The following is a 12,369-nucleotide window of genomic DNA, read 5'->3' on the forward strand; positions in this document are numbered from 1 at the left end:
ACTCATTCTTCAACGTTCGTTTTGACTTTACACTTGGCTTGAATCCGTTTGACTTCAACAGAAGACCTATTATCAAAGTGCATTGCTATGAAAAAGAGGACGAAATGACTGTTTCGGCTTTATCAAACCCTGATGGGAGTTGTTCGTTGTTGGATATATCGCACTTACTTATTAAGCAAATGGTTGGGAAGTCATATAGTTGGAAGTCTTTTGAGAAGTCAATTCTCGCGTAAGACGCAACGCAAATTAAATTAATGCAAAAACCTAGTGCTAGCAAATAAATGCTCAATAAAATTTCAAACTTTGCCGGAAATTTAGCTTACTACCATTATTTAAGATAGAAACAGAGATTTACCCAAAACTGAGAATGGACAATACTGTCGTGATAAGTGCAAAAGTCGGAGAAATTGCTGTTAAAGTTTTGCATCCCCATGTGTTTGATTCAGGTGCAACTTTTTCAGAATTTTCTATAAAATACTTCCCATTGACAAATGACCATATAACTCTGTATTTAGTAGAAATATGTAACCAAGAATCATCTAGTGATAGTAACTCAATTTTGACATAATGTGCAGATACTACTTTTGCAGGGGTGCCCACCTAAAGGAGGTCATGGCGCAGACTGCGCCATTGAAATTTTTAGGGGGATGTTATGAGGGGTATTTTTCTCATTTTGGGGTGGGGGGGGCTCTTGCTTTTGGGTGGCTCCGCGATATTGAGGGGGTGCGCCCTTGTCCTTAGGAGGGTGAGCACCCCTGACTTTTGCGCTAGAACGGCAGAATAGGCATTGGCAGGCCCATCATTTCAAATTTTTCCAGGGAAAGTCAAAAGGCAAGTTTTATCGAAAAAACGAAAAAAAAAATAATAATTTGAATTCTGACATTTTGAATTTAAATTATATGTTTCGCAATCACAAGCTGCTACAGGACCATACTCATTGGACTTATTGTTTCTAGAAACGGCTCCAATTCCCCCAAGCCTGCCTCTCCTCCTGGGCGGTTACACGCGTATAGTCGTGTGAGTGTGTGTGTGTGCAGGCGTGTGTATGTACATGTGCAGGCTTGTGTGTGTGCATAGACCGTGTGTGTGTGTATGCACGTAGGCGTGTGTGTACGTGTGAGCGTGCGCATGTGTGTGTGAGCATGTGTATGTGTGTGTGAGCGTGTGAGCGTGCGTGTGTGTGTGAGTATGTGTGTGTGTGAACGTGCATGTGTAGGACATGGACGCCACCGCCCAGGAGAAGTGGTCCCCAGGGACAGAGCTCACCAGCAGAGGAGCCGCACCTGCAGAGGCCGGTGGGCGGTAGTGCTGCAGAGGCTCCTGGTCCAAGCTGAAAAAGGAACCACAACGTCAAGGACGGCCAAACGAAAACAATTAGCAATTGTGATTGCTCAAAAAAAAAAAAAAAATAAAAAAAAAAATAACTCTCACATATATGGAAATGCATTGATTTCTCGAAGCAAGATAGAGTCAGTTGCTCTCTTCGGACCCCCCCCCCCCCCCCCCCCCCCCCCCCCGTAAATGACGGGCCTTTGGGCATTAAAACTAAAACTAATATCAAGTTTGAATAACACGGTACAGAACAAGTCACAGTACCATTCAGCATTCTTTCTGGAGTCTTCGCTATGGTCTACTTTTAGAATTTCTTTTTACCGATTATTGCATCTCCAGAAGCGGTATTGCACTCAAATGTATGATTTCCAGAAAAGAAAAAAGAGTCTTGGGTTCTTTCTATCTTCGATACAAAAATACTACATTTTTTAAAAACGTAGTCATGCCTTTTAATTCTGAATTTTTGTTCCTTCCTTTTTCTTTTTTCTTTTTTTTTTTTTTTTTCTTGTTTTGAAGAAATGCGTATATCTTTCTAACGTTTTTATGAAGATACACAGAACAATTGCCCATAGCAAGAAAAACTAGTGGAACTCACAGACTAACATCAGATTTTCACGATGCTGGATTACCAGAAAAACTTTTTTGGTGCTTTAATTTCCTGTTGATGGTCCTCTAAATGCGCTTTGATTAAGTGTTCTGTGGAAAATATAAGCTTAAGCAAATATTTTATGCAAGAAGAGTTATATAATACAATTCGTCTTCTTTGCCTCTAGAAATGTCAGTTTTTGGGAGTGTCCGGATACTTTTTGCTGTATAGTAGGTATCTCAGCCAGATCTTACCTTCTCGGAGAGGGCGGGGGGGGGGGGGTTATAAGACGGTTATAAGACTTTACCTCAGTACTGGTCCCAAACGGCAACTTCTGGAGGGTGGCAAATTTACCCAATTTCTGCGTGTGTGTGTGTGTTTTCGTTGTAACTCGATATAAAAGCTTAAAGGAAGCTGGATAAAGCAAGGCGAGTTTTAAATTTTTGCCCCGACCGGAAAAATTGAAGATTCGGCACTGCTTTTAAACTACTCTTTTAGAATGCTGTAAAAGCACGAATTTTTGCAAGCCATAATTTTCGAGAAAATGAAGGGTAACGGTGATTTTGCGAGCTGAAAATTTCGCGAATTTTATGTAAACAACCGAAAGTTGACTTTGAAATATTTCTCGAGGCTTAAACTTTCTCGATTACGACGTCCCGCAAAAAATTAAAGCCTCACGAAAATAAGTGTTTTTACCGTAAATAAATAGATAATGCAAATCTGGTTCACCCTTGCTTGCAGCAATAGTGATGGCCATTAGCGTAAAATAGCGCCTGCATTTGCTTAATCTCCCTTGAATCTACTTTATTTGAGCGCCACTCTCAATCCAGTTACCAAAGCTTGGAAAAAAATGCATAAAAAAAAGAAAAAAATTAGCGAGAGCAGCAAAGGAAGTAAGGAAGAGGATAAAAATACGGTAATTGTTAGAGAACCAATTTCCGTTTTCATAACAACAGGTCAACATCACTTTCACATGCACTCCGAAATGGCCTGGAATAATGGACAAAAGGTGATTTCCTCTTCAAAGAACCTCCCTCGATGTCATTAAGTACGACGACTTAATTGATTCCTGCCGGGCTTTTGCTCAAACGAATGGTAAATAAGATTAATTACCAGGTTCATTCGTGACGTTCGAATGCTCTAAGCGAATATCCGATACAAAAATGTATCGGAAGATCTGAATGATGACACGACAGAAATTATAATTTATCATTTTGTTAATATATGTTTAAATATTTGGAATCTGGAAAGAGTGAAATTTAACTTGTGTACAATTAAATCAGGATTGTATTTAAAGGGTTAGTTTTTAGGGTTCAAGCCCCCTCAGAAAATGTTTTAAAACTTTTTAAAAACTGCTTTTTAAAATGCATTTTTTTGCCTAAAAATATTGCTATCTTAGTTTATTTATTTTTAAACAATTGTTGAGTTTTTTTTTTTTTATTTTATTTTGAAAGTGAAATTTTGTAAAAACTTATCTTTATCTGGAGTATTTATTTTTACTGTAGTTATTGCAAACATCATTTTTTACAAAACGGCAAAGCGTTTTCCTTCAAGTTTTAAATATCTGACACTAACAAAAAAAAATCAGAATCAATCAGAATTAAATTTGAAAGTCTGCAGTCAACATACTTTATAACTCAAAAATATAAATTTCAGAAGTATTACTTTGAATGCTAAAAATAAGTAGACTCATCTATTCTTTGAGTTCATGGATTTTTTAACAAGGGTGAACTTATGCTGTGTACACAACACACATTTCTTTTCTTCATTCAATAGATACGTCATCTTTTACATGAACACATGTTAATGCCCTTAAAGAAGTACTTATACACCCTCATTTTAATAACCTATTGAACAAAAATCTATACGGTATACGAATGAAATCAAATGTTAGAGATCATATAGAGCTCACGAGTAATGTGTTTGGTAAAACCCTCTTCGAAACAAAAGTCTGGTTACGGCCCTGTATAAAGGTATTTTCGCAGCAAAATCAAACACAGATAGCTGGTTTTTTTTTTCGAAAAATTGTTTTTTGAAAACTTTTTATGTTTTTTGAATCAAACATTTCTGTTTTCTTCAACAAATGAACTTTGACTATTAAAGTTAAGTATAAATATATATATGTTACGTTTTAAGCAACTAACTCAACTCCCAATTCCAGGGTATGGAGCCATATAATGGACTGCGTCAGGAAATATGTCATTGATTGCTCTTCAGAGGAGCAAAGAACGAAATTTAATGAAGCTGTAAGCAATTCCATAGATTCTGTACATGCGATATGTAGCTCTGATCGTTACAGGCGAGGTAAGTAATTAGAAATTTTATCAAAGATTCCAAAATTTAATAACAACTCTAAAAGGCATAGAACTGTCTAAATAAAATATTTAACTAAGGGAAAACTAAATCTAAAAGCTCTGCTGAATCACATTTATAGATTCCTAATAAACGCTCTCGTGATACCATTGCACCGGTTCTAACTTGATCAAAGCAGCCAATGGCACAAATTTTCAAAGCAAAATGCATTTTCAGTGAAACTCCGATTTTACGTTTCTCAAGGGACTGAGTTAAAAAACACAAAATGCGCAAAACGTATAGTACGAGAAATACATAAAAAGCAAATATTAAATTTAAAAAAAAACTGAAGTTAGTAAACAAGACTTTTTCAATAGGTATATAATGTCTATAATTTACGAAAAGGATTTTTTTCCCCTGGTCTTTATGAGGAAGAAAAGTTTTTCATTATTTGTAAGCTCTGCTTCAACGAAATATTGAAAAGAAGGGACGAGTTGTGCTTCCCGTTCTTCTTGTTCATCCTCATTGACAGACGAAAGTCCGTAAGGACGGCTACGGATTGAACAGTAGCACTTTTGTTTTCATACATTAACTTTCAACAATGTGAATTATCTTTGAAAAGCACCAATTAAACATATTGCTTATTTTAGAATTTTTTTCTCTTTTTTTATTTCCCAGGGAAAATGTAGAATGCGGGAAATTCATAAGTAACAAACTTACAATCCGGGTTAAATTAACATTATTAGTTTTCGGAAAAACTGGGATTTGATGGAAAAAACGTGAAATGCATGAAAAACGAAGATTCGGAGGACGTAAAATTGGGGTTTCCCTGTAGTTCGTAGTATAATTTATTACTTCGCAGTTCTTCGGAGGAAGAGTGAAGCTATATCGAAAAATAGCTATTTCTCAAATAATTGCACATTCTTGCACTGATCCCGATTTTCCTTCTGAAAGTCGAATAAGAGAATTTCATTGTTTCTCTTAAAACTGTTTTGAAGTCGGTTTTACAGCTCCGTTATGACTCATATCAAAATTTCATTGAAATGAAAGTAAAAAAATATGTTATTAGTGGCTAAAATAGCTAAAATGTATCCAAAATATATGTACAATTAAAAACTGAATTCAAGAAATATGAAGTACATGCAACATTTAAAAAAATTCTCATTTTATCATATACATTGATAAAGGATGCATTTGAAAAAAGTATTGCGTTTATTTTTTCAATATGTTTCTAAAAATATAATTTGAACAAAGCACTTCGGTGAAATGCATAGTCATGGTAGTAAAGAGAAAGCGAGAGCTTTTTTGTGGGGAGAGAGATTCCGAAAACGTAGCATGCATAAATTAATCCTTTCAAATTTCAAGGCAAAGTATAAGATAACTTTTTAGGCTTACGCATTTTTTTTTCTTTTCTTTTTTACATCAATGAAAGCACACTTAATGAAGAACATTCAAAAATATTGTTTGTATGAAAAGTTCTACGAAAATATTTTTATATTTAATAGATGCTTTAAATGCATCGAAATGAGTTGCCAGTTGGGTCTTTTGTTGATATTTTAAAAATATCTGAACCTTAAAAAGTAACTTTGTAATTTAATAAACCTTATCTGCTTTATATGCCATCCTTTTGTTTTACAGATTACTTGGAATATGCAACCTGTTTTCGGAAAGTTTCCATGGATAGCTGTGGCAACCATTTCAGAAAAATGGTAGACAGCGCTTATAACCCACATTCTTTAGAATTACATATATGTTGGTATGTTTATATTTGACCTAAAATATTCCGATTGATTGTTTTTTTTTTCTTTTTTTCTGAGTTTATCTTCCTTGCAAGTGTAAAACGTATTTGAGAAATAGAGAAATACATATTACAGGTGAAACAGACACTATTTTTGTCTCTAAATTACTATTTTGAATGCCCGAAACACTTGAGTTCAAATGTAGGGGAATGTGGGGCAAAGTGAAATGGTGAAATATTTACTCTGCTTTTAGCTCCACCTATCTGGTAATATTTTAGTAGCGCATTTAATCTATTCCAGTAGGTAAAAAAATGCCACCGAAGATTAAAGCATATGATAATACAGGCAATTTTTAAAAAGTGACACTTATATTGTAATATTCTGTTGCAAGTCAAAACTTATTTTTGTTATTAGAAAATAATAAAGTTCCTGCTATTAACATTTTAAATATTAATTGATACCTTCTAATACAGGGTGAGTCAAAATGAATATAGTGATTACAAACGGCTATAACTATTTAATGAGAAAAAATATATCGATAAGATTTACACAGAATGTAGGCGGAACTTCAAAAAATGTTTACGTAAAGCGCAGGTGCAGCAAAGTGGAAGTCTGCACATGCGCGAATTCAAACTTCGCCGACGATGTCTTTTGCTCTTGGCCACCAAGACCTCCGGACTTGACACCCTGTGATTTCTTTCCATGGAGTTATGTGAAAGACAAGGTATTTATGCACCCCATGCCCAAAACAATTTGAAGAACTGAAAGTTCGCATTTGTAATGCGCTTGCGTCGGTTACTGCACAAATGCTTCAGAATGTATGGCGTGAAATGGACAGCCGCTTAATTATTGTTCGTGTGACCAAGGGAAGACACATAGGAAATCTCTGAGATATGTATACAAAATTTTGAAGTTCCGTCTACATTCTGTGTAAATCTTATCGATATATATTTTTTTTATTAAATAGTTATAGCCGTTTGTAATCGCTATATTCATTTTTGACTCACCCTGTACTCTGTGAAATATTTATTCAGTTAATATTACGCTTATTTGTATTTTTAATATTTTCTACAATCAGTCATGTACATGCGGGGCAAAGTGAAATAGTTTATTTTGTTTATTCGCACATTCATTTACTGAATAACTTACGAATTCATTTCTTAATTCATTCATTTGCATTCCTCCATTTACTAATTCACTGATTTATTCATTCATTCACTCATTTTCTTATTCATTCACTCTTTTACTTGTTCATTTACTTTTTATCATACATTAATTAATTAAATAATTTAGTTTTCAGTTTCTTGTTTCCGTATATTTTCATTTACTTATTAAACCTTTTATTTACTGATTCATTTGATCAAAAATATTTTCTATAATTGAATAGAAAATATTTCATTAGAAAAATATTTCATTTTTCACTTGCCCCATGGGGGGAAAATTAAAAATTTTCCACTTTTTTTGAGGTCGCAAATTTATTGTCAAAAAAAAAAAGTTTCAATGTACGTTTTATTATAAAATAGAATGTTCTTTCTTTATGTACTGTAATTTTCAAAATACATTTCCAATTTGTTCATTTTGAAAAAGCTCAGTCATCCTAACCATTTCACTTTGCCCCACATTCTCCTAATTAGTTTTGGCTGCTTTGACCAGAAGACCAAAAAACTTCTTGCAGTAAAACTTCTCTTTAGTGGTTTACCAAAGGTGTGGCCAAACAACGGCCATCTTGAGCAATGCCCATCGAATAAAAGTTCGACCGTGATGTTTTCTGCGAGTACTCGCTAAAAGAGACTTGATAAGCACATCTCATGAATGAATACAATATAAAAGCAAAAGATACAATGAATGAAAGCGCTCACCTTTGGGTAAAAAATAACTAAATGAAAAAACAAGTGCTATTAAAACATAAAACTGCAAAAATATTACAAAAATTATTCTGTAATCAAACAGATTTGTGTCTTAACAACGCTAATTTTTTTCCATTGAAAGATGCAAGTCATTACACGAAAAAGCTCAAATTTAGGGTCAGGATTAACTTTTCAAATTTTAATAATAAAGTATTATGTATCTTTGTACGTGTTCATAATAAATCATTCAGTAAAAGTTAATGGATTAGCAATTTTGAAGCTATGCTTCTTATGGGACGCAAATACTATGCTGTTAATGCTCTGAATTAAATAAAACAAGTTTCAATCCGATAGGCCTTCGTTTCCCGGAGATAACAGATTTTTTTTTTTTACTTTAACTTTTTAAAAATGTTCGTCTTGAATTTTTAAAAACTTCTAGGTGTCCTATCTATTAGAAAATTTTACTGTAATCAACGTATACTTGAAACCTGTACGAAAATATATCACAAAATACTTTAATTAAAATTTTAAATTTTGGTAATATGGTTAAATATATTATTTTGATAAATTTAACTGCATTAATTGAAGCTTAATTCGATTTCTTTGTTCAAAACTTCAACATTATAAGCTCTCTTCAATGACCATCAGTAAACAAAAAAAAAAAAAGGATAGCTAATGTCAGTCAGTTCCACCGACTGCCATTTTTTATCTTTTGTTTTAATCGTATGCAACAAGGAAAATAAGAAGATGTTATTCATTATTTCGGGAGAAATTAATTTTTATAAAATCAAAAATGAGGCAGTGAAAAGCAAAGGATTGTAAGTGGGCACTTTCAAGTTTTGAGTAAAACGCGTTTAAAGATAACATCCTAGGTAAGCTTTCATTGAATTTTTTTTTCTAAATCATGATGTATAGCAGCAACTACCAGGGCTACTAGCATCATCTCTTGCCCCAAGGCAGAGGAGAGGTACACCTACTATGTGTACTGGTTATTTCCAAATTTTTAATTTTGCCATTGACATCACTTTGCTTCTCACTGCCTCAAAAAAGTCAAAATTTCTTTCAAATCTATTCTTCACATTGGAAAGAGCATGAACGAAAACTAAAATGAATTGCCCATAAGAATATCATGTTGGGATGAAATGTTAAAAATAATTTTGTGAATAGCAATTTTTGAAACGTATCGACTAAAACCACGAAACCTCAACTTAACGTTTGTTAGTTAACGCTTGTTAGCTAAAAACTAATTCAATAACGAGTTTTATTTATATTTAGGAAATTGCGGCTCTCAGAATTGCCTCCCCATCTCCATTTATTGCACCCTCCTTTCTCCATCCCAACTATTTTACGTTTACTACAACTCAAAATATTTGCATTTGCAGCAATTTTCAAAGAGCTTCTTTAACAGAAGGAAAGGCTAAGTGCTTTATAATCGATTCTTTAAATGTAATTTAATTCATAATGAATACAGTATTAAACTGCATTTCTTCTGAACAAATTATGTGTATGCTTTAAGTTACTATTATTATCCACAGTTTTTAAAAAATCCGATCAAAAGATCCTTAACATTTTAACTGCAAAATAATAATAATAATAATCAGATAATCAAGTCTCTCTATGAAACTTAATGCGACAAAAACAGCATTTTGGACCTAAATATCAACGTAATTTTTTTCTTCGTTGAGCTGAAGAAGGCGTAGCATTACCCCCTCCCCCCTACCACAGGAAAATTAAAAGAAAGATAACTATACATTCAATCCATATCATCTATCTATTTGCGCAGAGAAGAAGAAGACAAAACCACAATCATTTATACTTCTAGCAAGACTATTTAAACTTACCTTTTTTCAGCTTTGCAGAATCAGAATTTTACAGTAAAATTATTGTATTCGTTCAATTTGAGGTAGCTTGTCTTTCAAGATGAAACTAGCATCAAAAACTCTACTTCTAGTAACTTATCATAGCAAATACAAACAAAAATAAACATGCATAATTTTTAAACTGCTGATAGCAAATGAATTTAAAATTGTTTTCTTTGCAGTGCTTACAGACAATATGAGAAGTGCGTTTCAGAACCCACTCAGAGAATTTGTGGACCTCAAGCTTTGCATATACTTGACGATTCCATGTCTTCGTTACGAAGCCGATGCGAGACAATTACGAAATCGTAAGTGAGATTTTTGAATTACATACCTCGTTGTTTCTTCTAGAAAGAGTCGGGAGTGAGAGGTAAAACACGTACTATTAAAAATAGCAATGGGGTCGTTTCCAAAATTTTTAAAGTACTTTTTCTGAAAGAGCATGCTTAAAAACATAGGATCTGACCATTTTTTAAATAATTTGTTTAAGTTTAATATTAAAAAAAAAAAAAACTTTAATCGGTGCGCTTTCAATGTTTATGCTTCTGTCCAATGACATCACAAATGATGAAATGCCATTTTCACAGAGCAAAATATTTAATTCGCATCTTTACTCACGTGTATTGGAAACTATATGGTTGATAGCAAGCGTAGAGCGCAATTTTAATTCGCTTCTTGATATCATAACGTGGAATCGCAGTAGAAAGATGCGGCAAAGTGCATCGTTTGTGACGTCATCAAGACCGCGCCTTGTTTGAAAATTCGGACATTTAAAAGAATTAATTAAAAAATAACTGTTGGGAAAATGAAAGTATTTTCTGGGTCCATGTTATTATTATTATTTTTTTTTTTTTTTTTTGCTTATTCTATCAATTTCAGTGACAAAAAGTTCTACTTTTGACTGAAGGAAACAACCCCATTGGTAAGGTAATTGTCTTTTGCTGCTTTTTTTCAAAAGTTCACCCTTTTTTAAGAATAAATTGAATTTATTGTAGACGCACATATCAGTTGCTTGAATGTTAGTTCAATCGTTAGTTTTGAAGAACTCGGTTACATCGAGTTTTCGGATACATCGCGCTTTTTTACTGTCCCCCGACGATATGGTTAGGGGTTCCCTTTTTGCGTATTTCGTTGAATGTGTGAAAAGTTCCAACAGATAGCTGTAGTTACACCACTGGTCCCGTTATTTTTAATTTCTTCTTCCCTGGAGTCGAAACGAGAATAGTTAAGTATAGGACTCAGTGTGACCTGACTATGACTTATGAAGACACAGGGAAAGATCTTGATTTGATGTCCCGAGCCCCCTCCTTAAACTATACTGGAGCTTTAAAATATTGTGGTTTTTTAATTTGCAAAAGAGGTTAGAATTGTAACGAGGCTTTCTTTTTTAGACTTAAAATTTGCATCTTGCTAAGTGCAGTATACTTTAAACTTTCGACACATTTCTGAACCGCAAAGCCAGACTAGGGCAAGTCCAAAAATTGCGATTTTCAGTCTATTAGTGCATTGTATGTAGAATTCTATTCCGCATCAAGCCACATATATAAACGTAAATGCAAAAAAAAATCTTTAGTAATTATTTACCAGTGTTAAAAGAGCGCAAATCCTATCCTTTGTACGCATCAGGAAAAGGTTTTCCCTCTCTCCTGTTAAGTAGCTATTGTGGCTTGCGTACGTTAGTCTGGCTCTGAGGCACAGATTTGATGCTTTGAACCACATGTGTCCATGCCTAAGGTGACTCTTCTAGAATCCGCTCTTTATCGGACAACCCTTATTAACTCAGTGCGTTGACGCACTGAGTTAGTAGGGTCGTCCGACAAATGCCTGTTTCATCATTTTTTCACTGTTTTGCAATTTTGGGTAGAAAAAAAAAATCTAAGCTTCCATTACTGTTATCTTCACAGACTGAAGCCATCGGACAAAATATGTCCAGCAGAAGGCAACAACGTTCAAGATACGCAAGAGTATCAACCAAGACCAGCATTGCGTCACGTGGAGCAAACATACAATCCATTAACCACATCCAGTTACCTCCTCAACAGTCGTCCAGCTCCACAATATACGACCCCATCTTGGACACCACGTACTGTAATTTACCCGCTACCAGTGACCAGACACAGTAGCAGAATATCTCACAACGATGCCTGGACAATATCAAGTTCTGCCATATGCTTACTAGCGTCTCTATTGTTTGTTTTCTGTCTTTGTTAGCGACTGGTTTCATATTGATACGGGGTTATGGAAATAGAGGGGAGTGAAAGTGAAAGAAAGCTTTCAATTCATGTTGTCTTGGCTTGCGAACTCGATTGTGCTCTAATAAAATGGTTACTAAATGGGTGTTGAAATTTTTTCCTTGGAATGTTAGTAGTAGTTGCAATTTACATAGCATATCAAGAGTAAACTGGTTAGTTCTATGAATAATGTCATTTCTCAACATTTTTCGAAAAATGTCCTTAAAACACTCGCGTGGTGTGCGCTGCACAGGATTCAAAAGCATCATTGTTTTTAAAAACACTAATCCACGTTCAACAGCAGTGGTTCTCACCCTGGAGGGGCGCGCCTCCCTAGTCGGGAGGGGGGGGGGGCAGGGCATAGAATTTCAAGGGAGACATGAATTTATAAAATTAAGTAAAACAGATAAACGAACTCTAATTTACTCGATGTTTCGACCACAAATAAACGTTTTTGTTATTATTATTATCGGCTTTTACGAT

General features: G+C 34.3%; 1 protein-coding gene across 1 annotated transcript; it reads left to right on the forward strand.

The window, feature by feature from the left end:
• Positions 1 to 2,916: 2,916 nt before the first annotated feature.
• Positions 2,917 to 12,043, forward strand: LOC129218722 (uncharacterized). The gene is made up of 5 exons (XM_054853045.1): positions 2,917 to 2,927; positions 4,080 to 4,222; positions 5,849 to 5,966; positions 9,838 to 9,963; positions 11,560 to 12,043. The coding sequence occupies exons 1-5, from the start codon at positions 2,917 to 2,919 to the stop codon at positions 11,864 to 11,866; spliced, it is 705 nt and encodes a 234-aa protein (XP_054709020.1). The 3' UTR covers positions 11,867 to 12,043.
• The last annotated feature ends 326 nt before the right edge of the window (positions 12,044 to 12,369 follow it).

This window comes from Uloborus diversus, chromosome 3 (assembly GCF_026930045.1).
Source record: "Uloborus diversus isolate 005 chromosome 3, Udiv.v.3.1, whole genome shotgun sequence".
Lineage (NCBI taxonomy): Eukaryota > Metazoa > Arthropoda > Arachnida > Araneae > Uloboridae > Uloborus > Uloborus diversus.